Raw genomic sequence first — 24,547 nt, 5'->3', positions numbered from 1 at the left:
CTGACCACTGAGCACTACTGTCTTCTCCTGATTCATCCAAATCAGTTGGCAACCATAGCATTCGCTGAATTCTTCTTGGACGTATTTCACTATCTTCCGACGATTCTGTTTCACTTTCATTTTTTTTATATTCACTGTCTTCTTCCCACTCGGCCAAGTTGTCCGAAACGTCAGAGAAGACGTCCACGTATTCATCGTAAATAATCGTATTGTCTCTCTTTCGACTGCCATGATGAAAGGGCACGTACTTGTTGATGTGTGTAACTTATTGCTACCTAAACAAAACAACAACAGAATGCAAAAGATAGTAAAGTGCTGTCACCGGCCACTGCGCGATACTATGCTCATGACACCACTGTGTTGTTGCCAGCCACTGAGTGATACTACACACACAACACTACTGTGGTGTCGCCGGCCGTTGACCGCTACTTTGCGCACGACACCACTGTGGTGTCGCCAGACAGCATAGTGTTAAGAATGCTTCCTTATTTTTGAATATGCCACATCTGTAAACACCGCTAAATCTTATTTCTTCACTACACTGGAAGGGTTTATGTTATGATGTCATCAACATTACGAATGATGATCAGCTTTTATTGAACTGTAAGCTATCTATGTTTGCAGGCCATAATGCCATAACAGTAAAATTGATAACTTCAATACTTCAGTACACAAACAACTAAACTTTTCACACTTCATGGACCCCGTGATTGTGATGTCAGATCACATTATTTAAGTCATATGGAAATAGATTTCCATTTCTTTGAACACATCTGCTTTTATCTCTACAGGGGAAGTCAAGTTCCTGACTATGATCTACTTACATGTCAACCAACTGAATTGATTGATATGTACTGCATCACAACAAAAAAAGAGCTGTGTGAAACGAAAAGAAACCAGAAACTCACTTTACCATGATAGGAATTATGTGATAACTAGATTTCCATTTGCAAAATGTTTCTGTTTATTCCTTAAAAGTGTACTTTTTCTTAAAGTGGGGTTCGTTAAAAATGGGGAAAAACAACATTTTTCTTATGGAGGTTTCACTGGGACCGACAGTAATTTGCTAAAAGCAAATTTCCTTAAAAGTGTATTTATTAATTCTGAGTTTTACTGTACTTAACTTTCTGTTGTACCTCGAGCTGCCAGTTTTGACATTTACGTGGATGTTGAGGGATCACTGTGGCATTCCTTATAAAGAGTTGTTGATACAAAGAATCATTGTATTTGAGAGTAGGAATATGCATCATTTTAATCTGGAAAGTGTCATATTTATTATTTTAATTGGATATGTTTACGTAAAGGTAGGAAGATTAAGGTTTAACACCCCACCAACAATGAAGTCGTTAAAAGGCGGAGCACAAGTGCTGTTTTGTTAAAGATAGAGAAAGAAATCGGCTGTGCCCCTTCAAAGGAACCATCCTAAAATTTGCCTGGAGCGATTAGAGGAAATTGCAGAAAACCTAAACCTGGATGGCCACAGGCGGATTTGAACTGCAGTCCTCCTGAATGCGATTCCACTGTACTAACCACTGCAATATCTCACAATGTGATATGTTGCTATACTTTTGACATCCAGCAAACACTGCAAGAATTTGGTAACAAAGCCCAATATCTTCAACATTGGTGGTCATGGTGAAATATCAAGCTGGGCAAATTAATAGTCTTAAGTTATAGATCATGAGCAAAATAGTCATCTGCAACTAATGAGAACACTGCGCTTTGCAAAACCAAAACCCACATCCACAATGGAATAAGTCTTCAATAACAGTCAAAATTGTGTGGGTTTCAGCATTTTGTATGATGATTCCATAATTATTTCCATATGTATCAACTATCAAACACACACACTGAAGTGTTTCAGGTTGGCTTGGTCTGCACAGAGATTTGCTATACTTCACTTCACACACCAAACACTTAAATAAAATGCCACCTGAACATTCCTTTTATGTACAATGAACGTTGCTTAGGCCGGTATTACATTATCAAATATCTTTGTCAAAAATCTTTGTCAACGATATCTGATGGTGTAATAGGGCGTTGCTGTAGGTTTGATCGAAGAAGTCGCTTGTCTTCTGTTCACTGCAATGTGATATGTTACCACATGGAGCGCTAGCATTGCTGCAGCGTTCCGTCGTCTGTAGTGTTTTTATAAACATTGCCGGTAAATACAATTGGTGTGTGCCGACAACTACAAAATTAATAGAGATGTAGGCCTATGAAGCTGATGAGGCACTTTGCAACATGAGGCACCCTGAATACAAAAATAGTTTAAGAAGATTGGAGACCTGACCCGACCTGACAACTAACCTAACCTAACATAACCTAACCCAACCCAACCCTCTCCTGTAGCAAGGAATCGGAATGTTACAGTGAGCCTGTCTTCTGTGGATGTAGCAGTTCTTAAGTGAATATTATGCTTTGTGATATGAGAATAGACTTCACTGAGCACATACAGAAATGTATGCTCATCCATCCTTAAGTAATTGAAGTAATTGATGTACGACTTGACGTCCTCCACTATAAGCTCACGTAACAGGTTTTGTTGAATGCTTTTATCGTGTCGTCGTAAAACCCACGGCTTCACCCAGGTATGTTTCCTTTTTTTCCCCTGCTTCTCTTCCGCATGTGCAGACAGTGCAATTGTGGTACATGCAACATGCAACTGCTGCAGTTAATAACAAGTTGTTGTTAACTGCTGCAGTTAATAACAAGTTGTTGTTGTCAGCCATCTTTAACTTTGACGAAAAATATGATGACAGTGTAATACCCCTTCTAGCGCTACATCAAAGATCTTTGTCAAATATATTTGATGGAATATTTGATCACATCTTTGATCAAATCTTTGACAAAGAAATTTGATAGTGTAATACTGGCCTTACTGAATATTTGGTCACCATTAATTATTATTGAGTAGGGTCTAGATAGTCTGTGCCCTGAATCTGTATGCCTCATTCCAGGCTGCAGATAAAGCTGCTGAAAATTAACGTCTCATTTCATTCACTCCACCACATAAGAAGAGAGATTCAATTCACCTTCTTATATTATCATCAAAATTACAACTCAGTACATGATAAATGAGGACAGTTACCAACTCTTATACTGCCTCTGTACTATGTACGTAAAAGATCTGATATTTAACTTGATAAATAATAATTACAATACATTTATTATCTTTGACATTTCATGGTCTTAGATTTCATGGAGCTCTTTCTTACGCACCGCCCACTCTCTTCTCTGACATATTTATTTAAGGACATGGTACCTCTCATTCAAGGAGTGGGATGTATCACTACAACACACAATAATGAGCGCTGAGCTTCCTTTTCTGTTGACTACAAGGAGATACTGAAAACTGTACACTCATCTGAAGCGAAGGTCAAAAGAAAGATATTACTACAATTTTTCAGGGAGATTTTGTGTTACAATTATAACATATTTGGGATTAAATGGTTTAACCTGAAAGACATTAGTTAAACATAATCTTTACACATACTCTAAATGATCCCCAGGCAAAAACTTGCCCCTTCTCTGTCAGAGCAGCTGTGTGAGAATCTCCTGCTGTTATCTGAACAACAGTACCGTCAATCTCCACTTTTCCTGGTTCTGTTTCTGAGTTACCATTGCTCGTGTCCCTGCCTAATGCACCTTCATCATTACAACCAAATGTGATAACCTAAAAAAAGAAGAGTAAATTAGTTTAATCCACAAAGAGTTAAAGGAAAAGAAAATTAAAAATAACAAAAAATTCACAGGCGTACAGCTAGCTGTTGGTAATCAAAAGACATGACATTTCGGTAACTGATCCTATCACCACTACCTTATGATTGTGAAAGGATCTCTTACTGAAATATTGTTTTTTAGATCAACAATAATCAGCTGTACACACTTTGGATTTTCTGTCAGCAACTATACCAAGACAAGAATAACAAAACAAAGTGAAATTTCTTCCTCTTCGTGGATTCTAGGCTGGGAAAAATGAGTGAGTGCAGTAAGTTCTTTCTGGTCCTTACTTTAGACATAACTACTCATCAACACAATATTAGTTGATAATCACTTGAGTGGAAATAAAGTAATGTTAGATAATTTGGACTAATATTTGAGCTTTCTGAGAAGTGACTGGGGCTAAAATATATAACTGTACCATGAGATGGTAATAAAATGAGTCATGTTATTGCTAACAGGTCACAAAATTCAAGAGTTGTCAATCTTTAAGCGGATAAAGATATGCAGATAAAATACTAAAGACAGATAATTCACTTAAGAGCAGAAAATTACTTACAAGGGACAAGAAAACAAACTCTACTATTACTGCAGCAATAATTACGAGGTAAAGTCAAAAATATTAGAAATGGCTTCTTGTTGCAGCTTCCTATTACTTCTCAGTTACTTATCCACTTCTTCTCAGTTACTTATCCCTCGCCCTGGGAAATAACTCCACAATTTTAAAAGCTTGTACTGACCACTGCACCATTCCCACCCCTCTCTAACAAACCCCCCCTTTCCCCTCCGATCCACCATTAATTAACAATACAGTTGAAACAAATGGAATTACAGAAACTAAAGTAAGATATTTGAGGCCTGGGCACAGGAGAAAATACAGCAAACACCTTAAATCTCCAGAGCCACTGCACTGAGACAAACAAGAAAGATGTCCAGAACATAGGTTTTATCATTAATATCGAGACATTTTAAAATGTTTGGGGAAGAGAGGGAGGGGCAGAGCATGGGTGTGGCAGGAGGGGACAGGCAGGGGAGGAGTTAAGGTGGAGGGGATGTTGTGTGTGTGTGTGTGTGTGTGTGTGTGTGTGTGTGTGAGAGAGAGAGAGAGAGAGAGAGAGAGAGAGAGAGAGAGGGGGGGGGGGGCGAGGAAGGAGGGAGAGGTGATAGGGATTAAAATTTCAAGCTCCTCTGGAGTAATGAAAGTGCTAGAAATGTGATAAAATAATGGAAGTAAATATGAGTGGTAAAAGAGAGGCATTGAAGATAATATTGATGACAGAGCAGATGAGGCATCTCCCAGTGCTTATCTGTGGTAAGAGAAAAACCACAGTATCGAAACCTCTGACAACCCAATTAAGGACAACGGGTAAAGAATGTCTTCTATGTAAAGTGTCAGTGTCACCACCCAGTTTGTGAGTGAAGTAATAAGTCTCATGCGAAAATAGTATGACGTTGTGAGAAAGCCACCATAGAGCACTGCAGTACCAGCCAAGAGCTGGTAGCCATCAGTGTGGCTACATGTGGGTCACAATAACAGACATTGGACAGTAAAGTGAGGACAGCTGAGCACAACAGTAAACAGCATCATGCAGCAGTAACCACATAGCAAGGGTCAATGTCACCACACAGGGAAAGTCTCTTGCTATGGGTAACATGACTAGGTCCCGAATTTTAGTGAAACAAATGAATGCCAGAGACGTATAAATAAGTTTGAATTTCCAGCATGACTTCTCATCACAGAGACCACCACCCCTGCCATAAGGCAGCAAGTCATACCTCGCACAAAACCATGTCCACGTGCCACCACAGTGAAATGTGGGGAGCAAGGGACCGCCATGGCTCCACACCACTGAGGGAAGTAGCGTGCCACTGACAATGGATATGGCCACTACAGGAAACTGGTCTACCACGGGTTTGTTGTCAGCATCACAGGGCACCAGCTCAGCATCCAGGGTGGAAGCTACTGCCCAAACATCAGCATAGGCCAGGGGCAACAGAGAGAAGTGCGTGCCTCGCTGAGCCGTGACACATCATGTATTAGAATTAAATAAAGTCGTTCTGTAATGTCAACAGGACTTCCACTTGGCCCCTTGTTCCAGCAGGACCTCATTACTCACTCATAGGTTTTTTGTGATGATTAAAGTGGGAAAGCTATAAATGTAACAGGCATCTGCTGGCCCTTAATAATAAAATTAGGTGAGAGAAATAATCAAGACTGCATGTGAGTGGGGCCATATCACAACCACACGCCCTGCGGGTCAGCACGTGTTTAAAGAGAGGAACAGCACCCACTATTCAACAGAACCACAACTCTAAAGCAGAGACGAGGGCGTGGCAGAAAAGAGTAAACTGCTTCTAAAAGCAATTAAAACAGAGTAAAAGGAGGATGACAAAGACAGCTGGCAAATGATGTAAGGTCGGGTGTAGTCCCAACCACCTCAACCCTGCACCAAAGGTAGTTTATGGATTGCCGATTCCGGTCTAACCATTTGGTTGATTGTTGATTGTCCCTCCTGGAAACCAAAATGATTGGGGAACAAAAGGCACCAAGATTCGAGAGCCCAACACCATTTCAAGCAGTTTGTAAAGCACATTGGTGAGGATAACCGGACGGTAGATGTTTCCAGGCAATGGTTTTTGCCTGGTTTAAGAACATGGATGATGGTACTGTCTCACTATTGCTAAGAGAAGACCTTTTACAACCAAACACATTTAACACTCTCAGAAGAGGGAGCCTCTGAGTAACATTAAAACGTTGGATCATCTGAGTATGAATCGAATCACTGCATTGGCCACATCGCGTGACAAGACAAAACCCTCACGCAGTTCCTTGTCACTGAATCGTTAGTTATATAATTTGCCTGTGAGGGAAGGAGGGGGGGGGGGGTGACTGATAGGTAGGTTTCTTCAACTTGTGGATTGTGTGTTCAAAAGCTAGCCATATAAGAAGGGTACACCAACAATGTCAAACAACAAGAAACGACATCAGTACAAAGCCAACCCTGGGGGAAAGGACATGGGAAACTTACTGACCTTAAGTGGCCCACAAGGCCACCATGTTTGGTCCACATCTGGGACGAACCAGCATGCACCCCTTCTTACTGCATTTAATTATATAGCAGCTCAGTGGCACATGCTGCTTAGAACCCTGTCAACATTATCTGACAGAGTGGTGAAGATGACAGCAGAGGCAAACAGCTGCCAGCTGGCTATTCGAAAATGCGGAAACTGTTCCATTGGGCAGTGATAAGGAAGAGACAGTGTCTTAGAAAGTTGCCACTGTCACAAAGATCTTAACACACCAACCACTCGAGTGAAGTCATAAGACTGGGGGAAGATACCACAAGACCAGTACCCCGAAAGGTGCCATGGACGGGACTGAAGTGGGTAAGAGTATCATCACTGAGGAGAGACAGATCAACATCAGAAAGAAGCTTATCAATCAGAAGGCCCCTATCAGACGAAACGATACTTCCCTAGACAGAGTGACGCACACTGAAATCTCCAAATAGGAGGAAGGGATTCGAGATTCTTGTCAGGAGCTATCCACTGCAGATGTAGGAAGGGAGGAAGATCAGCAGTCCTGGGACCCACAGCTATTGGTTGGTGTTGAGCCTATGTTCTGTGGATTTCTGGGAACAGGGGTTCAGAGGGGACACAAAGTGCTACAGCCAGGTATTTGTATGCATTCGCCAATTAAAACAGTGACTCATTGATATTATAGTCATAGGATACTATGTTTTTTCATTTTGTGAAGTGCACAATTTTACTCTTATGAACATTTAAAGCAAGTTGCCAACCTTTGCGCCACTTTGAAATCTTATCAAGATCTGGCTGAATATTTATGCAGCTTCTTTCAGAAAGTACTTGATTGTAATAACTGCATCATCTGGAAAAAAGCCTGATTTCACTATTAATATTGTCTGCAAGATCATTAATATACAATATGAACAGCAAGTGAACCAACCACTTCCCTGGGGCACACACAGAGTTACTTCTACATCTGACGATGACTATCCACCCAAGATCACATGCTGTGCTCTCCCTACCAAAATGTCCTCAATCCCATCACAAATTTCACTTGAACCCTGTACGATCATCCTTTTGACAATAAGCGTAGGTGCGGTACTGGGTCAAATGCTTTTCAGAAATCAAGAAATACTGCATCTACCTGGTTGCCCTGATCAAAGCTTTCAGTATGTCATGTGATGAAAGTGGGTTTCACATGATCGATTTTTTTCTAAATCCATGCTGGTTGGCATTGAGATGGTCATTCTTTCAAGATACCTTATTATGTTTGAGCTCTGAATATGTTCTAAGATTCTACAAATCTCTGTCAGGGATATTAGATGGTATTTCTGTGGATCACTTCTGTTACCCTTCTTGTAGGCAGGTGTGACCCGCAATTCATTCCAACTACTGGGCTCAGCTTTTTGGTTGAGGCATATACAACAGGGGCTAATTCAGCCACAAAATCAGTATAGAATCTGATAGGGATTCCATCGGGCCCTGGACCTTTGTTCAGTTTAATGATTTCAGCTGTTTCTCTACACCACCGACACTAATACCTATTTCATTCACCTTTTCAGTGCTGCGAGGTTTAAATTGGGGCAATTCTCTTGGGTTTTCCTTTGCAAAGGAGCGTTTGAAAATGGAGTTAAGCATTTCAGCTTTTGCTTTGCTACACTCAATTTCATTTTCTAGGGACTGGACACTAACTTTCGTACCACTAACAGCATTTATGTATGAAGCAAATTTCTTTGGTTTTCTGGAAGATCATCCGACAATATTCTGCTATGGTAGTCACTGAACGCATCACGCATTGCCCTCTTGACAGCCAAATGTGTTTGTTATATTCCTATTACGCAGTAGTCTATTTCTTTAAAAGTTTCTTACAGTGACTGTATGCCATGGAGGTTCCCTCCCATTACGGACTGTTCTGCTGGGTATGTATCTATCCAGTGCTTCATCAACCATTCTTTTAAACTGAGCCTTAGTTCCTCCACATGCTCCTGCCCAGAGCTGAAAGTTTAATGTTCCTCACTGAGATAGGACGACACTACAGATTTTTTATCTAGTTTACTGAACATGTGTATCTTTCTGGTTTTTTAGTTGTCCTTTGTACTTTAGTAATCATTGTTGCCAAAACCGTGTTGTGGTCACTGACACCAGTTCGATGCGGACATCCTCAAAGAGGTTAGGTCTATTTGTTGCCATTAGATCCAATATATTTCCATCCTGGGTTGGGTTTTAAATATTTGTTCTAGGTAGTTTTCAGAGAAGACATTTAGTAAAGGTTCACAAGCTATCTTATTGTGCCCACCACTAACAAAACTGTAATTTTCCCAATTAATTGTTGGATATCCATTGAAAGTCTTAGGAGGAAATGAAAAGACAGAATAAAAGATGTACAGGCATGTGGAGTCTTAGACGTATAGAGGAAGACTGCAGGAAATAGACTAGACTAGACTCATGACATAGTGTAGTCTCCTGGGCTTGATCACACAGAAGGAAGATCGCTCTTTAGTGACAAAAACTAAGACTATCTAAAGAGTTTGGCATTCACCGGGGGGAAGAAAATGTAAGAGAGTTGACTTCTATGAAACCACTAACACAAGGAAAGAAAAAACGATTTAATAAAGATGCATTTTTAATATAATAACATGAGTGGTATTATTTGCTGTACTAAAAATAACTGTCGTAATTCACACACTGGTTTCTTCTTATTTTTGTAAAAACAGTAATCCACATTTGTCAATAAACAAATGATTATCTTACAGTGCAAGGTCATGTGTGTCTTACCTCTCCAGTCTTCGTGAGACAAACTGTGTGCATACCACCTGCACAAATATCCACTACATTTTCAAGATTTTTTACAATAGCTGGATTAGTTCGTTCAAGGACATCCTCCCCAAGGCCCAGTTGGCCAACATCACCCTGGCCAAATGTGAATACAAGGCCAGTCTCCTTATCATCAAGGGATTCTGGACTTGGAAGGAGTACTGCAACACATGATTTATCTTTTAAGAAAAGTTATTATTTCGTTTGTATGAAGATGGACAGTTACATCAGCTCTAATGGTTAGGTTTCAAATTAGGACTGTCTACTAAATTGAGTCATTGTATATGTCCCATATAACATGTAGCTTTCATAATTGAATGTCATCACAAAATCTTATAATACTATATAACAAATGTATTTAAACATAAATTAATCCATGTCACTGTTCAATATATAAATTGCTAAAAATATTACTATAAATTTCTATTTAATACTGTTTGGCTCTGAGCACTATGGGACTTAACATCGAAGGTCATCAGTCATTTAATACTGTTTAACTAGCTTATTTTCTGCTCAGTCTTTAAACAATGTTGTTACATATCAGTGCAATTTAATTTATTTTTTTAGCATCAAGTATAAATATTAACTACCTAAGATACTAACCATCAGTCTGCAAAACACTTTGATTGAAGAAAGTCATTGTAGTAGGATACTGTACAAATCTGAAATTAATTCTTAATTCAAACTTTTTTATGTGCAGAAGTTATTGGTGTGCTGTGTTATTTGGTAAGTGATTTGGCATTCACAGAATTACCTAAAATTACTGCACATAAACAGTAACAATATTATGATTACATTCTTTCAAACAAAAAATAAAGATTCTGAATTCCTGGAGGAGGCAGAGATGACAGGATAGTGGATTCTTTCCAGGAGGAACAGGAGCAGCAGCACTATGCAGCCATAATCTCCTTGATAGTGGAGAGTTTATTAGAGAATGCAGCAGTGGCCCACTAGAAGTTACATGTCCGAATGAGTAGAGGTTGTATCTACACCCAAAAATCTGTGCCTGGGACAGTCAAAGTGAATGTTGGGTGAGTAATGGCTTCTCTACTCAAATGACTGCTCAGTTCATTCTCTGGAATACCCACATGACTTGTGACACAGACAAAGACAGCTAAGCAGGTAGTATGACTGAGTTCAAAGAGAAGATCTTGAGTAGCAAATATCACAGTGTGACAAGAATAACATTGGTCAATAGCCTGGAGACTGTTCATTGACTCAGTACAAATTAAAATGCAGGTAAGGGAGGTCTGTTTAATAAAACATAGGGTTCTATTACCAGACACCAGGTCCGCAGTAAAAACAGTGTGTTCCAAGCACCCCTGAAATACAAGTTCAATGTCTGACTAATACACCTTATCACTGTTACTGCTGTAGGGGTAATTAAATATGGAAGTATGGAGGGTAAAAGTGTGTGGTTGGATGGTTAAATGGGGAGAGGGGAGAGAGTGAGGGACCAGACAGTGAGGTCATTGGGCGCCATGATCAAGGAAAGCAGAAATCAAGGAAGGAACAACGAACAGCACAGTCCAGTCAAGGGGAAGGGGTAGCGGCCAAACTAAGAGGGGAAAAGGAACATCAGGCCAGCAGAAAGAGGAAAGAACAGGAGGGAGGTGGGTGGAAATGGGGGGGGGAGAGGAGGGGTGCTCCAGAAACTCTACATGCGGTGGGGCACCACCACCACCACCACAGCAGAGGATGGTAGATTCCCATCAGAAGAGGCAAAGGGAAGAATACCACATGGTGGATGGTGGGAGCCTCCTTGTTTGTACGAAGTTTATTAGACCGGGACGGGGGGACGGGGGACACAGATCAAACCGCTACACCATGTTCAGCCAGGAGGTTGGCAGAGACCAAGGGACAGTTGGAAAAACTCCGAGCGACGATAGCCTGTAAGGCACTCACTGAGTCCATACATAACAAAACTTGGCCGACTGAGGACCATTTAATGAAGCAGAGGCCGGTAGATGGCCATCCATTCTGCAGTAAAAAGTCCACAAGTGGCAGGCAAGAGATGGCGTTCTGTGCCAACAGAAGACATATACCACATGGTTGGCAGATTTAGAGCTGTCAGTATCAGAAGCAAATGGCACCAAACTGTGTCATAGGCCTTATGGAGATCAAAGAAAACCGAGATGACGGTGGTACTCAGAAAAGACCTGCTGAACTGTGGTTTCAAATTGAAGCAGATGATTAATCAGTGAGCGTTCCTCCTGACAACTGCACTGGTAAGGAGATATATAGTCCCAACACTCAAGGACCTAGCTGAGCCAACGAGCCATCATCCATTCTAGTAACTTGCAGGGGACATTGGTCAGGCTGATTGGCCAGTAACTATCAAGGGATGACAGATCCTTGCCATGCTTCAGGACAGGGATCACAAAACTGTCTCTACACTGAGAGCGAAAAATGCCTTTGCGAATAAACACCTGGAGGACCTACTGTCGTTGTGGAAGAGTGAGTGTTGAACCATTGGTTATGGATGGAATCAATGCCAGGAACTGAATCATAGGAAGAAGAGAGGGCCAGAAGAAGCTCCCGTTCAGTGAAAGGTTCATTGTACAGTCTGTCTGACAAGGGGTAAAACATAAGTGGGAAGCTTCAGCCTGCTGTTTCCGGAGGAGGACAGGAGCTGGATAAGAAGCTGACGCTGACACCATCACAAAATGGTTCACTAGGTATCCTACAAGAACTGGTGGATCTGTACAAGGCCACCTGGGAGGGAAAGGACTGGAATGGAAGACTGCCACTGACAACCTCGGAGCGTGCTAGCCCACACCCATGACAAAGGGAGAGAAGAAACTAAATGACAATGGCCATGCTCTACCCTGGAATTGGCTGACTGCGAATGGGGCCTGTCAAATGGGGAAAGGCAATACTGACAGTGCGGATTATCTTATCGGGCAGATTATGGACGACTTCATCAATACGATCTGACAAAGATGGTGTATGTAAACACAACCTGGGAGGTGCACAGACGCCAATCAACATGATGCTACGGGAGAGAGGAAGAAACTGGAGAATCAGCAGGAAGTGGTCACTATCACAAAGGTTATTGCGTGGCGACCAGTTTAAGGAAGGAAGGAAAAAGGGGAGGCGAGGGGAGGGGAGGATGCGGGAGGGGGGGGGGGGGAAGATTACAGTTCCATTGAACAAGCCTGGAGCAGGTATCCAAATGGGAGGCAACAGAGCTTGAGCCAAGCACACTGCTGAGTTGTAAGGTACCCTTAATTTGCAGACAAGAGTGCATTATACTTTATTTCCAGTTTTGCTATTTCACATATAGACAGTGAATGTATCAGCACTGCAGTAAGTACAGAGTAAGGAGTGAACAGTACATTCCCACACTGGCTAGCTGAGGTGGTTTCAGAGCCAGTGGGATGTGCCGATACAGTAATCACTTGTGATGTTAGCAAAGAGGTATGTAGGGAACGTACATTTATTCTGGCACGGATCAAGTAATTCTTATCAATAAATATTTGCTAACAAAAGTTGCCTTTTTTCAATCGGATATTAGGAGAAGTCTACGGATCTTCAATACTATCTTCCAGTAATTTACAAAGAAAGGAAATGCTGATATTAATAAATAAATAACTTCGGCATAACCAAAGGTGTACGATCTTATACAAACTTTACCAAATGTACACTCAAGTTTCAGGCTGTGCACCATAATCAGCAGTCACCAATAGGATGCCTTTCGATACAGTCATGCGGTAGACCGTGCTCTCTTACTATTAATAGTTAGCTTATAATCAGTGTGAGCAAGTTCATTTTATGGTGTTTCTTAAATGCACGACAATGGTGCCCATATAAAAATTATTTGCACAAAAAAACCTCCTTTCCACTTCATTATGTAAAACATAGTAATAATGCACTTCCAGAATCTAAAAGTGCTGCTGCGGCTCTCCAGGGGAACATAAAGCTATGGCACATATCTATATAACAGGTAGGATGAAAGTTCAAGGACGGACTGACTTAATTATCACTATTGCAAAACTGGGAAGCATGGCCAGTTATACCATATGACCCTTATACTATCATTACGGACTTACTTGCTAAACTGATACGTTTCTGGAGGTTTAGTGTGAGTGGTGGGTTCTTGCAGGGTCACCATCGGTCACCAACGAGGATGGGGTGGCATCCCTAAATAAGAGGTCAGACTTAGGGTTGCAAGGTTGAAGGTGGCACTTCCGTGAGTACCAGGGGGGCTTCACCTGTGTCTTCTTCTTCCTCTTCTCTTTCATAGGTTGAGGAGGGCAGGACACAGGGAGAGCAGGCTTCTACAAGATTTGGAGATCTGGGCCCAAAAGAGAGCAGGTGACCTTGGGGCACACATATTGTGTGTCCTCTGGCCAAGTTGTGTAGTAGACCTCTGGGCTGAGAGAAGCCAGAGGGGATGGGAGGGGGGGGGGGGGGGGTTGACAACTCTTAAGGAAGCCCCGTCACCACCGAGCGTCAAAGAAGAGGGACATTTCTTCGGCCTGGGAGGTGGAGTGACATCTTGAGGGGAGGGCATGCGAACCACGGTGGAAAGGGTAGGGGGATGGGATTTGGGGTAAGGAAGAGAGAGAGAGAGAGAGAGAGGAGAGAGAAAGAGAGAGAGAGAGAGAGAGAGAGAGAGGAGGAGGAGGAGGAGGAAAGGATGCAACAGAATCAAAAGTAGAAGTTATTGACACAGGGTAAAGTTGGTCATATTTCTGATGAGCCTAAGTGTAAGACAAAGAATCAAGGAACTTATACTCCTGTATCTTCTTTTCTTTCTGATAAGTAGGGCAATCTGGCAAGTGCGGAGTGTGGCAGTTTTGACAATTAACACACATGGGTGGCAAAACACAGGGGCTCCCTTCAGGGAGTGGGTGTCCACATTCATGACACAAGAGGTTCTGCTGTACATCGGGAAAACGTGCCTAAAACGTAAACACCGAAAGCACCTCATTAGTGTTGGGATGTACAGCTTCATGTCACACCAATAACACATAACCTTGACCTTCTCTGGGAGGATGACTCCACACAGAGTTCCACATCAGTTTGAAAGATGAGGTCTTTATGAAAAATGACTCACTGAACCCTATTCAAAGAGTGGTGATGAGTAACCGACACCAGGACATCGCCAAGATGAAAACAGGCACAAACGGCAGCAGACTGTGCAGCAGAACTAGTTTTGCTCAAAAGCGAACCCAAGCACATCGTATTGGCACACTCCTCCCCAACGAAGTTGTCTGATATTTTCCACAAAAAATAACAGCTTTGAGCCAGTGAATGTGTACCCATCCATCCTAGTGCAGACCACGTAGGGGAAAAAGTGTTTCACTCCAAGCTGGCGAGCCTGGCCCTCCTCCCAATGTGTAGCCAGGGAAAGTACGGCTGCAAGGTCATAAAAAGCAGCATTCAATGATCCATTACCAACCAAAGAGATGGCTGTAGAACAATGGCCAGTTTTCTGGAGCTTGATACATTTCACATGCAAAGCATCCACCCCAATATCACCCACTCCAATCAGGGGCTCTCCCCACATGCATCACCCAGCCATAGCAAGAGCTGTCTGGGAAAGCGGCCATTGCTGGGAGTATGATGCTCCAGAACGACAAGCAATCACTCCTAGATGGGGATGCAGCAGCTCAGGTATCAGAAGTGTGATCCATTTGTCGTCAGGAGGGCTCAGCCAGATGGGTGTGTAACAGCCCCACCACACTGACTGGCTGTACATACTGGTGACCTAGCAGGGCACATGGCGGCTTCGGTGGAAGGAAGAGTGGAAGGGAGGGAGAGGAGGTATCCACACCACAGATGCTAGGGAGAGAGTTCTTCCCAAATGCCTCACACAATGGAGAGAAAATTTAGAAATGGGGGTCAAGCCCCAAATGGAGAACAAGAACTCCAAAAAGGATGGATGAAAAAGAAAAGGCAAGGGGAACAAAACTGCAAGCAATACAGGAAACCAGGTGGATAGACCATTCGATGTAAGTAAGGACACCAAGAGAGGGGAAGGAGGGTGCAGAGGGGGAGAAGTGAGGAAAAGGAGGGAGGGGCACGGGGAAGGGCATGCAGCCTAGGACAGATGAATGGGCTGCTACAGCTTGGGGCCCCCTGTGTGCCCCACACGCGAACTCACGAAAGAACCGCATGCCCCCTCCCTGGGACAGGGGGTGGGTAGTCTGACCCCTGAGAGAGGATGAGGTGTACTGTAAATATTTTCTAAAAATGAGGACATCCTCCCTGAAGTCCAGCCTCCTAAAGCAATACTCTTCTATCTGTTCAATCTAAAAAACGAATCAGTCAATTCTTAACACATTTCTGTCCTCAATACCTTGTCACGTAGGCAACAGTTGCACGAAACACCAAAGTGAAATACCTGTAATGCGCATCTACCGACTACAAGCTATTCTATTCGTGTCACTGGCATATTCTACTCCATTAGAGGCACTATAACCTGTAAAAACTGTCATGCCATGCATAGCTTTGCTGGAACCACTGCACTGCTTTTTATGAAGGAATGACCATCAACCATACATACACCAAAGTCAAATGATGAGATGACTTTCCAAATGGCAGAACACGAGGGCAAGTTGCACAATAAAACTTGGCAGAATGTAATGGGATTCTTCATAGTCCACCTGGCTCCCCTTTCATCACCTACATCAGCTCGTCTCACTTCATAGATGGTATCTCTTTATCCCATCATTCTCACCTCCGCCTCTACAAACAAATCACTGTCCTCCATCTACCTCTGTCCCTGCTTCCATCTGTATTTCCTTTGTCCCCTTCCACCAAATCTACATGTCTCAGCCTCTCACTCTATTTATGCTTATGGTTATTGAAGTATCATTTATCATGCTTTCTCATGCTCCTAAGACCTAGCTACAACAACGTGCAACTGGACCTTCCTGCACCTCGGGAATCTATACCTGCACATGTAATAGTATCCTCTTGCCCTACTCTTCCTGTTACAGTGAGAGAAACACCTAAAAAGGTAAAAAGCAAAAAAAGTGGAGACCTGGCTGCTCTAACTATTTAAGCAAGTCAAAGAGTTTGGAAAAGGGTGAGAAAGCAGTTGTAACATGATAGGCAAAAGAAAATAGAGAACTGAGGCATCTTGCACAAGAGGGTCTAAAGGTACAAAAGGGTGAAGGGGAAAGAAAGTAACTAGCAGTCGCATAAGGGAGTACCCACGGCAGGGGGAGGCTCTGCCCCCCTCCCCCACAACTACCTCGAACACTGAAAGCAGAGGAGTGTTTAGTGTAAAATTCGCTCTCCCTCAGGAAATGCATAAATGCAACACTTTGACAGTAGTTGTCTCATCATCCACAAGTATTTGAGATAGGCGAGCTGAGAGCGTGCTGCAGATCAGCCAGCAGGGTGCACTCAAGAAGAACATGTGTTGTTGTCAGTAGACTACAGTGAGGAGGATCCTCTCAATACAGAAGGAACTCATAGATGAGTCGCATGTGGCTGATGTGCAGTCAGCACAACACAATGGCATCTTTCCGAGAGGCCTGGAAAGTTGTATGCCACACCTTAGTGGACACTTTAATCACTCTCAGCTTATTTTGGGTTATAGCAGCCTGCCATCCCAATTCCCAGAGCCTCAAAATACTGTGTTGGGGTTGGCACTTAGTATTCCGATGTCAAGTTGATCTTCTGTAGTTGCATCTTTAGCTAGAGGGTCAGAGAGTTCATTTCCCGGAATGCCTATGTTGCTCAGTCACTGTCTTTCCAGAGCTGTAGAGGTCAACCAGTGGATCCTGGATGTTGGCAACCATAGATTTTTGGGATAGCACAGGGATATGCCTTTTATGCAACTCATGGAATTGCTAGAGATTAGGAAGTTCACCATGGTCAGGGATTGGACACACCACAAAGCCTGACATATGGCAACCAACTATGCTATGTATACACTACAGGCACTCAGCAGAGGTACTTCTCATGCCCCCTTGCATGTGCAAAAGTGAAACCAACCCAGTCATTGACTTTTGATCAGTCCATATACATGCATACCGAATTAGAATAATTGTGAAGGATCAGACAAAACAGGTGTTGGAAGGATAAGATCAGCATCCTTCTTGGGGGCACAAAAGAGCTCCATCCATGTCAAAGGGCAGGGTATAGATGTCAAGTCAGATCTTAACTGGTCTATCCAGTTTTTCACAATGCGCAAAGTATCTGACTCTTGCTGTGGAAGAGAGTTGAGTGACATGGGTGAGTAGCCACCTGACAGATTTTGACTGCTTAATTGGCCAGAAGCCGCTGTCATCTAACCCACAGTGGTGGGACACCAGTTTCTGCCAAGAGGTTGTCAATAGGATTCGCACAGAAGGCGACTGCTGCCAACTGCACGCCAGTGTGGTGAACAGGGTCCAGCAGGCTCAGTGGGAATGGTCTGCCAAGCCATTGGCAACACATCCATCGTCCAAGCAGCATAAAACTACCACTTTGTAGAATCTTAGAACTATGTGGTCTGGCCCAACAAGGAGTTGCTAAGAAAACAAAGAGCATTTAGCTTCTTCTGCAAGTTGCCTTGAGCTGGCAGGCATGGGGCGGCCAAGGTAGCTTGCTGACAAAATACCTAAGAATTGTAAAGTTCCAGTGACTTCAAGTAACTGGTCACCATGATAAATTTCTGGGTGCAGGTGCCAGTGCAGAGTTGGCAAAAATGCACAACTTATGATTTTCTGGGAAAAACTGATAGCCGTGATACAGGACCCGATCATGTACTATCCAAACATCCCCTTGCAGTAGGCACTCAGTGGTGCATACTGATGCAGAAGCACAGTACAGGCAAAGATCACCCACATACAGTGACAGACACTGTGGGGCCTAATGCATTTACAATACCATTGATGGTGGTAGAGAACTGCGTTATGCTCATAACCCATCTCTGAGGGACTCTAGTTTCCTTTATAAACTGATTGCTGAGAGTCAAACATATCCAGACCCCAAAAAATCGGAGAGAGAGAAAATTCTGGATAAAAATGCGTAAATTGTCCCAGAAACCCCACTCATGTAGAGTGGAAAGGATGTGATGTTGCCAGGTGGTATCGTATGCCTTCTGTACATCAAAGAACACAGCTATCAGATGTTGGGGATGTGAAAAATCATTGTGTTCTGCAGATTCCATATGAACCAGATGATCTGTGGTGGACCAGAAAGTGCGAAAGCTAATTTGGAATCGTCAAAATGTGCCCTCCAGCTTCAAGCTACTATTAAAGACAGTGGCTGAATATTTGTTCCTATAGTTTACACAGCTCATTCATCAGAGATTGGCCAGTAGTTAGTTAAAGTATGTGGGTCCTTTCCCAGTTCCAGGACAGGAATAATAATATCTTCTTACCACTGAGAGGGAAATTTCCCTTCCCGCAGCAATGGATCAGTGGGTGTGCGCGAGTTACAGTTAGGAGTGCTTGTGGGAGTGAGAGGCAAGCTGCATGCTAAAAAAAAAAGTGTGAATGTGTTTGCACATCAAAATTTTTGGAAATATTTTTAAGATGCCAAGCAAGGTAGAATGAGAGCACTGGTATCCCACTTCTCAGTCAGTCATTTAAACAGGAGCACATTCCCCTTTTTGTGCTCTGATCAGAGCTTTTTTCTGCTGGTTAAAAAATATTTCTTCTCTGCAAAATATGCATCCTTCTTACTAATTTCTGAATATCTCTGATAAAATTTAAAGTTAGAGAAAGGATTGTTTGAAGGGATAATTACTTTTTAAATGAAAGGATTTAGTACTGCACCAAACTGATTTTTCTGAAGATTCAAACATTGTGAGTAGCTCTCAGCAATCCATTTGTTGAATGGCGTTTGTTGCGAGTGAACTGCAAACATGAGCAGTAGCTCCAGTGATGACCAACTGTTACTTTTATTTACAATCTCTTGAGATTAATAAAATGTCCTATTAATAGTAAACTCTAAGGCTATGGTGAATTTCAGAACCTTCTGTAAAAACTGAGGTTTGGTGAAGACCATTTCTTCTGTTGCTTTTGTGTGTCTTGTCAACAAACTGAAATGTTAACCTTGGCCTCTGATAATTTTTTTAAACAATCCTCCAGAATGATATTATATTATTATTAGGAACATGTCTTATCTGCTTTGGGCTAGATATACAACTGCTCACTCTAAGTTAATCCAAAGATGATACTACAGTGGAATCTTGCTTAACAAGCACCTCCCATAAAGTGCAATTCACAAACAAACTGTAAAAAAATTGACTCATTTAACTAGCAATGTTTCGCATAATGAGTGACGACGATATAATCTGACGTCACCAGCTGTTTGCTTGCAGCAGGGGAAACTTTCCATAATATGAACACCTTTCATTGTTGGCAATGGTATCTGAACAATGTCTTTAGTATGTACTGCAGGCTGGGTTTAATATTCTTTCTGCTACCACAGTTTATGATCGCACATTTTTCTGAACTTGAATTCACACAGCGTTTTTTGTGTGGAAATTTTAATAACCTTCGTAGAAATGTCCCCAAAGGTAAAACCACATGCAGACAACCATAAGTGAGGGCAAGTGACCTTAGAAATGAAATGTAAAATCACTGAAAATCATGAATGTGGTGTGAGCACTGCTGATTTAGAATGCACATGCAATTGGTCTACATCAACTATTTGCACTATCCTCAAGAATAAAGACAGTATTATGGAGACAGATGCTTCAAACAGAGTGACAAGAGTATCTAAACAACAGTATCATATTCTGGATGATGTCAAAAGGTTGCTTCTTATATGGATAAATGAAAATAAATTGCAAGGTGACACTTAACGAGAACATCATTTGCGAGAAGGCAAGAACGATTTTTGCCAACCTCATTAAGACGACGCCAAGATCCTCATTGGCCGAAGAAGTGTTTAAGGGAAGCCTTGGGTGGTTCAAGAAGTTTAAGAGAAGAACTGGCATCCATAGTGTTGTGAGGCATGGCAGCCAGCTCCAACACAGAGGCAGCAGAGATCATCATCAGAAACTTCAAAATGCTCGTACTGACGAGACAGGTCTATTCTGGAAAAAGATGCTGAAGCGTACGTTTATAACAGCAGAGGAGAAAGCATTGCCCAGTCTCAAGCCAATGAAAGACTGTCTCACACTGCTATTCTGTACCAATACAAGTGGTGACTTGAAAACTAAACCGCTGCTTGTTTACCATTCAGAAACTCCATGAGCCTTTAAGAAGTGTAAAGATCAGAAGAGCATGTTAAATGTGATGTGGAGATCCAACAACAAGGCTTGGGTGACATGTGATCTTCTTTGTGACTGGATCAATGAAGTGTTTGGTCCTTTGGTGAAAAAATATAAGCTCAAGGTGGATCTGCCACTCCACGTCTCGCTTGTTGTGGACAAAGCTGCTGCCCATTCTCCAGGCCTTCAACAACATATCTTTGAAGAATTTCAGTTCATCAAGATCCAATTTCTGCCTCCCAACACCACTCAGTTACTCCAGCTTATGGGCCAGCAGATTACTTCTAACTTTAAGAAGCTATGCACCGAAGCCCTCTTCGAGCATTGTTTGAGTTGACTGAAGCTACCATCTCACTCTCATATAGTTTTGGAAATATCACTTCAACATTGTTGCCTGTGTCATGATGATCGAAAAGGCATGGGAAGGGGCTATCAAGAGAACTCTCTCTTCTGCTAGGAAGATGCTCTAGCCAGAGTGCATTGTCGAATGTGATTTTGAGGCATTTGAATCAGTACCTGTGGAGCCTATAGTCAACGAGATTGTGTCTTTTGACAAGAGTATTGGACTAGAAATGGATAACAATTATATTGATCTTGTGGAAGGTGACAGCCAAGAAATTACCACCGAAGAGCTTATGGGGTTGCAGTGTGTTTCACAGCAGAAGTTGTGGAGAGGAGTTCTTCATTCTTCACAGGAGGGCGGGGGAGAGGTAATAGCAAAGCAACAATTTTCTGGCACAATAAGAGAAATGCCGAAAGCATGGGAATTGGTTGCATCATACATTGAAAATCATCACCCCAATAAAGCAGCGGCTAGCCGCGCTGCAAATTCATTTGACAATAATGCTGTGTCGCACTTTTGCCAAGTGTTGAAGCATCAACAGAAATAAATGACTATAGATAGCTTCCTTGTAAAAAAGAATTAGTTATGTATTGTGAATAATAAAGTACATAAAACTGTATGTATAATTTTCTTTGAATAAATGGCATGAGTACGATAAATCTTTTAGTACCTTTTCTGGATGAAACACATTATCGTATTTTACAATAATTTATATGGGATGAATTGTTTTGCTTAACGAGTGTGTCACACAATGAGTACGATTCCGAAACAAATTATGCTCGCTATGCAAGATTCCACTGTACATCAATTACACTGTATTTTACACAAAAATATTTATGTGGTAGTATATATTATATAAACGTGCATTTACTTCAAATGATTCAGACTGGTGCCAATTTCCTTCTACAGTGCCAACTTTTTCAACACTTTTAATGCCATATGGTGCATATTGTACAAAAATACACATGCACACACCAAATCAATTAATCTTTTGATCTCTTCCAACATTTTTCACATCTGTCTGCTGCAGTGTCTGTAGAGAACCACAATATGACACATCCCCACTGCAGGAACGACTAATTTAATAGAGGTACCAGTCTTCTGTTGAACCAGGGCAATGCCAAAATATGCAGCAGACACCAGAAGGTGGAGGCCGCTGCCTGTGCAGGCTGTCTAGTCCCCACTTGAACAAGCCTTTAGTAGTTAATATGGCAAGGAATGATCAGTAACAACAGAATTGTTCTAGTAGCTCTTATTCTATTCTTAGAAGGCAATTTCTCAGTTGTGTTCTCATATATGTGGCATGTCCGAAAAGTAAGTGCCGTTTCGGATAAAAACTCAAGAACGTGTTCCAAACCAAAATTTATTTTTACAAGAAACAGCATTTCTTAAACTTTTTTTTTTTTTACATTTCTGCGAAGAGACATTTCCACCAGTGAAGACAACCACTGCTGGACACTGTTTTTCATGTCACCATTGCTGTCCTCCAAAATCAAGTTCAAGAACAAATGGAAGTCAGAAGGTGAGAAATTGGGGCTGTTACAGTGCGTAATTGAACTGTTCCCAACCGAATTGTTGAATAAGGTTTTGAGTGGCACCACCAGAATGGGGATGTGCACTGTCATGAAGCAACAATGCCACGACTGAATATGCCTTGCCATACTGCCCTGGTCTCGCAGCAATAAGTCACCACGGACTGGTTTTGAAAGTAATTGTTACAGCTTCTGTTGTTAGTTCATGGTTGGTGTACAGTTTTCTGTTTATACAAAATAATTCACAAGAACCAAAATTCTTATAACCTACATTTTCACTGAAAATTACGTACTGGTGCTTGCAGGTGAAGTTAAGTCCTACCACTAGACCACTAGCCACACCACATTCTTTTGTTGTGTATTAAAATGAAGAACTCTGGCCTCCCACATCTGAATTATGGCTTAATTTCTAATGACTCAGAATGCATTGTCATCTCATGATGGAGTTACACACTAATAAAACTCTCACTGAAGTTCAGGTAACATGGTTTAAGCAATTGCTTTTTGCAGTTTTTTTTTATCCTCTGAGCCAGGAAAGAAATAGTTTAAAACTTTTCTAATGAAAATGCAGTTTATGTTCATTAAAATCACTTTCATGCAGTTCTTTCCATTTCAGGTAACTTATTATTTTAATAATATATCTGGTATATAGCACAGAAATCAGAAACTCACCATTCAATTCTGCCATGAACTGAGGCACACCTAGCTAGCTCTCCCAACTTACACAATATCCAGGACCATTCCTGTGCCACTCACATTCCCAACTCCTTGCCACATGGATCACATCCTTGTGAAAGACTAGAGGTGGAAGGAAGACCCGAGGCACAAGATCCCTCTTATCTGCCCACTTAGCACAACCTACCTACAGGCTTATTCTGCCCTATCAGAAGGAGAGCCACCAGTGAAAGCAACCATTCCACATACCAGCTCTGCTGCAATTAATACTGAGTATTTTATGTGGGCATGACCACCAACCAACTACCCAAGTGAAAGAATGGCCACAGCTAAACTGTGGCTAAGAGCAGAGTTGACTACCCAGTGGCAGAGCACATTGCTGAGTAAAATAGGTCCAATTTCAATGGCTATATCCCCACCCCCAGCTTTTCTGAACCATGCAGATTTGAGTTATCCTTGTGACATATCCTTTGTTCACATATAATCCTACTGGTCTCTAACTCTGTTGATGCCCTACAGCTACACCTTCTTCACCAAGTCTCTCCTTCCCCCCCCATTGTTCTGTCCCCTTGCAACCTAATCACTGACAAACACCAGTTCTGGTACACGTCACTCCTGTCCCGTGCACCATTTTTCTCGCATGCCTACATTGTGTACCTGCTGCCTTCTGTCGAGGTGTCGTCCACTCTTCCCCATCCCTCCATTCTGCTCCTCACCCTTTTTCCCACTCTGCCCATTCCACCTGACAACCTGTCTCTCGCCCATATACCTGTCGAAATGCATTCATCCGGTGCAATGTAGATGTACAGCAGACAGAGAGGAAGAGAGAGAGAGAGAGAGAGAGAGAGAGAGAGAGAGAGAGATGTGGGGGGGGGGGGGGGGGCAACTTCTTTTTATAGCTGCCAAAAGAAAGATCTCATGTTTGATACTGGTTTTGTTGAAAAGAGGAAAAGAAACCACCTTATTATATACTTCCATGTGAAACCACTATGACTGTGCAGACTCAGAAGGAAATTCAGCTATAGTTATCCGTGCTAGAGCGAAGAACAGGAGGGGGCTTTTTATGACAAGCTAGATGAAGTATACAATGAATATTCAAGAAGAGACAGTAAGGTAAATTTTGGCGATGTAAACGCTAAAAACAGGAAAGGGTGCATTATCAGTCTTGCACTGGAAAATAGAGTCTACATGATAACTCAAATGACAATGGGATCAGACTTATACATTTTGCTTCCCCAAGAAATGGGTTAGCATTGTTAGCTG

At 42.1% G+C, this 24,547-nt stretch overlaps 1 protein-coding gene across 3 annotated transcripts in view; it reads right to left on the bottom strand.

Moving 5' to 3' along the window:
- The window catches only part of LOC124594937 (regulator of chromosome condensation), a 101,268-nt gene that overhangs the window by 53,905 nt on the left and 22,816 nt on the right, over positions 1–24,547 (bottom strand). For all 3 annotated transcript variants that reach the window (XM_047133437.1, XM_047133438.1, XM_047133439.1), the window contains exons 3-4: positions 9,526–9,725; positions 3,497–3,676 (exon numbers count right to left, since the gene is read on the bottom strand). In XM_047133437.1, the coding sequence (XP_046989393.1) occupies positions 3,497–3,676; positions 9,526–9,725 (380 nt within the window). The remainder of the gene's footprint in view (positions 1–3,496; positions 3,677–9,525; positions 9,726–24,547) is intronic.

This window comes from Schistocerca americana, chromosome 2, assembly GCF_021461395.2.
Source record: "Schistocerca americana isolate TAMUIC-IGC-003095 chromosome 2, iqSchAmer2.1, whole genome shotgun sequence".
Classification (NCBI taxonomy): Eukaryota; Metazoa; Arthropoda; class Insecta; order Orthoptera; family Acrididae; genus Schistocerca; species Schistocerca americana.
The sequence above is the reverse complement of the archived record's forward strand: the minus strand, read 5'-3'. Positions and strand labels throughout refer to the sequence as shown.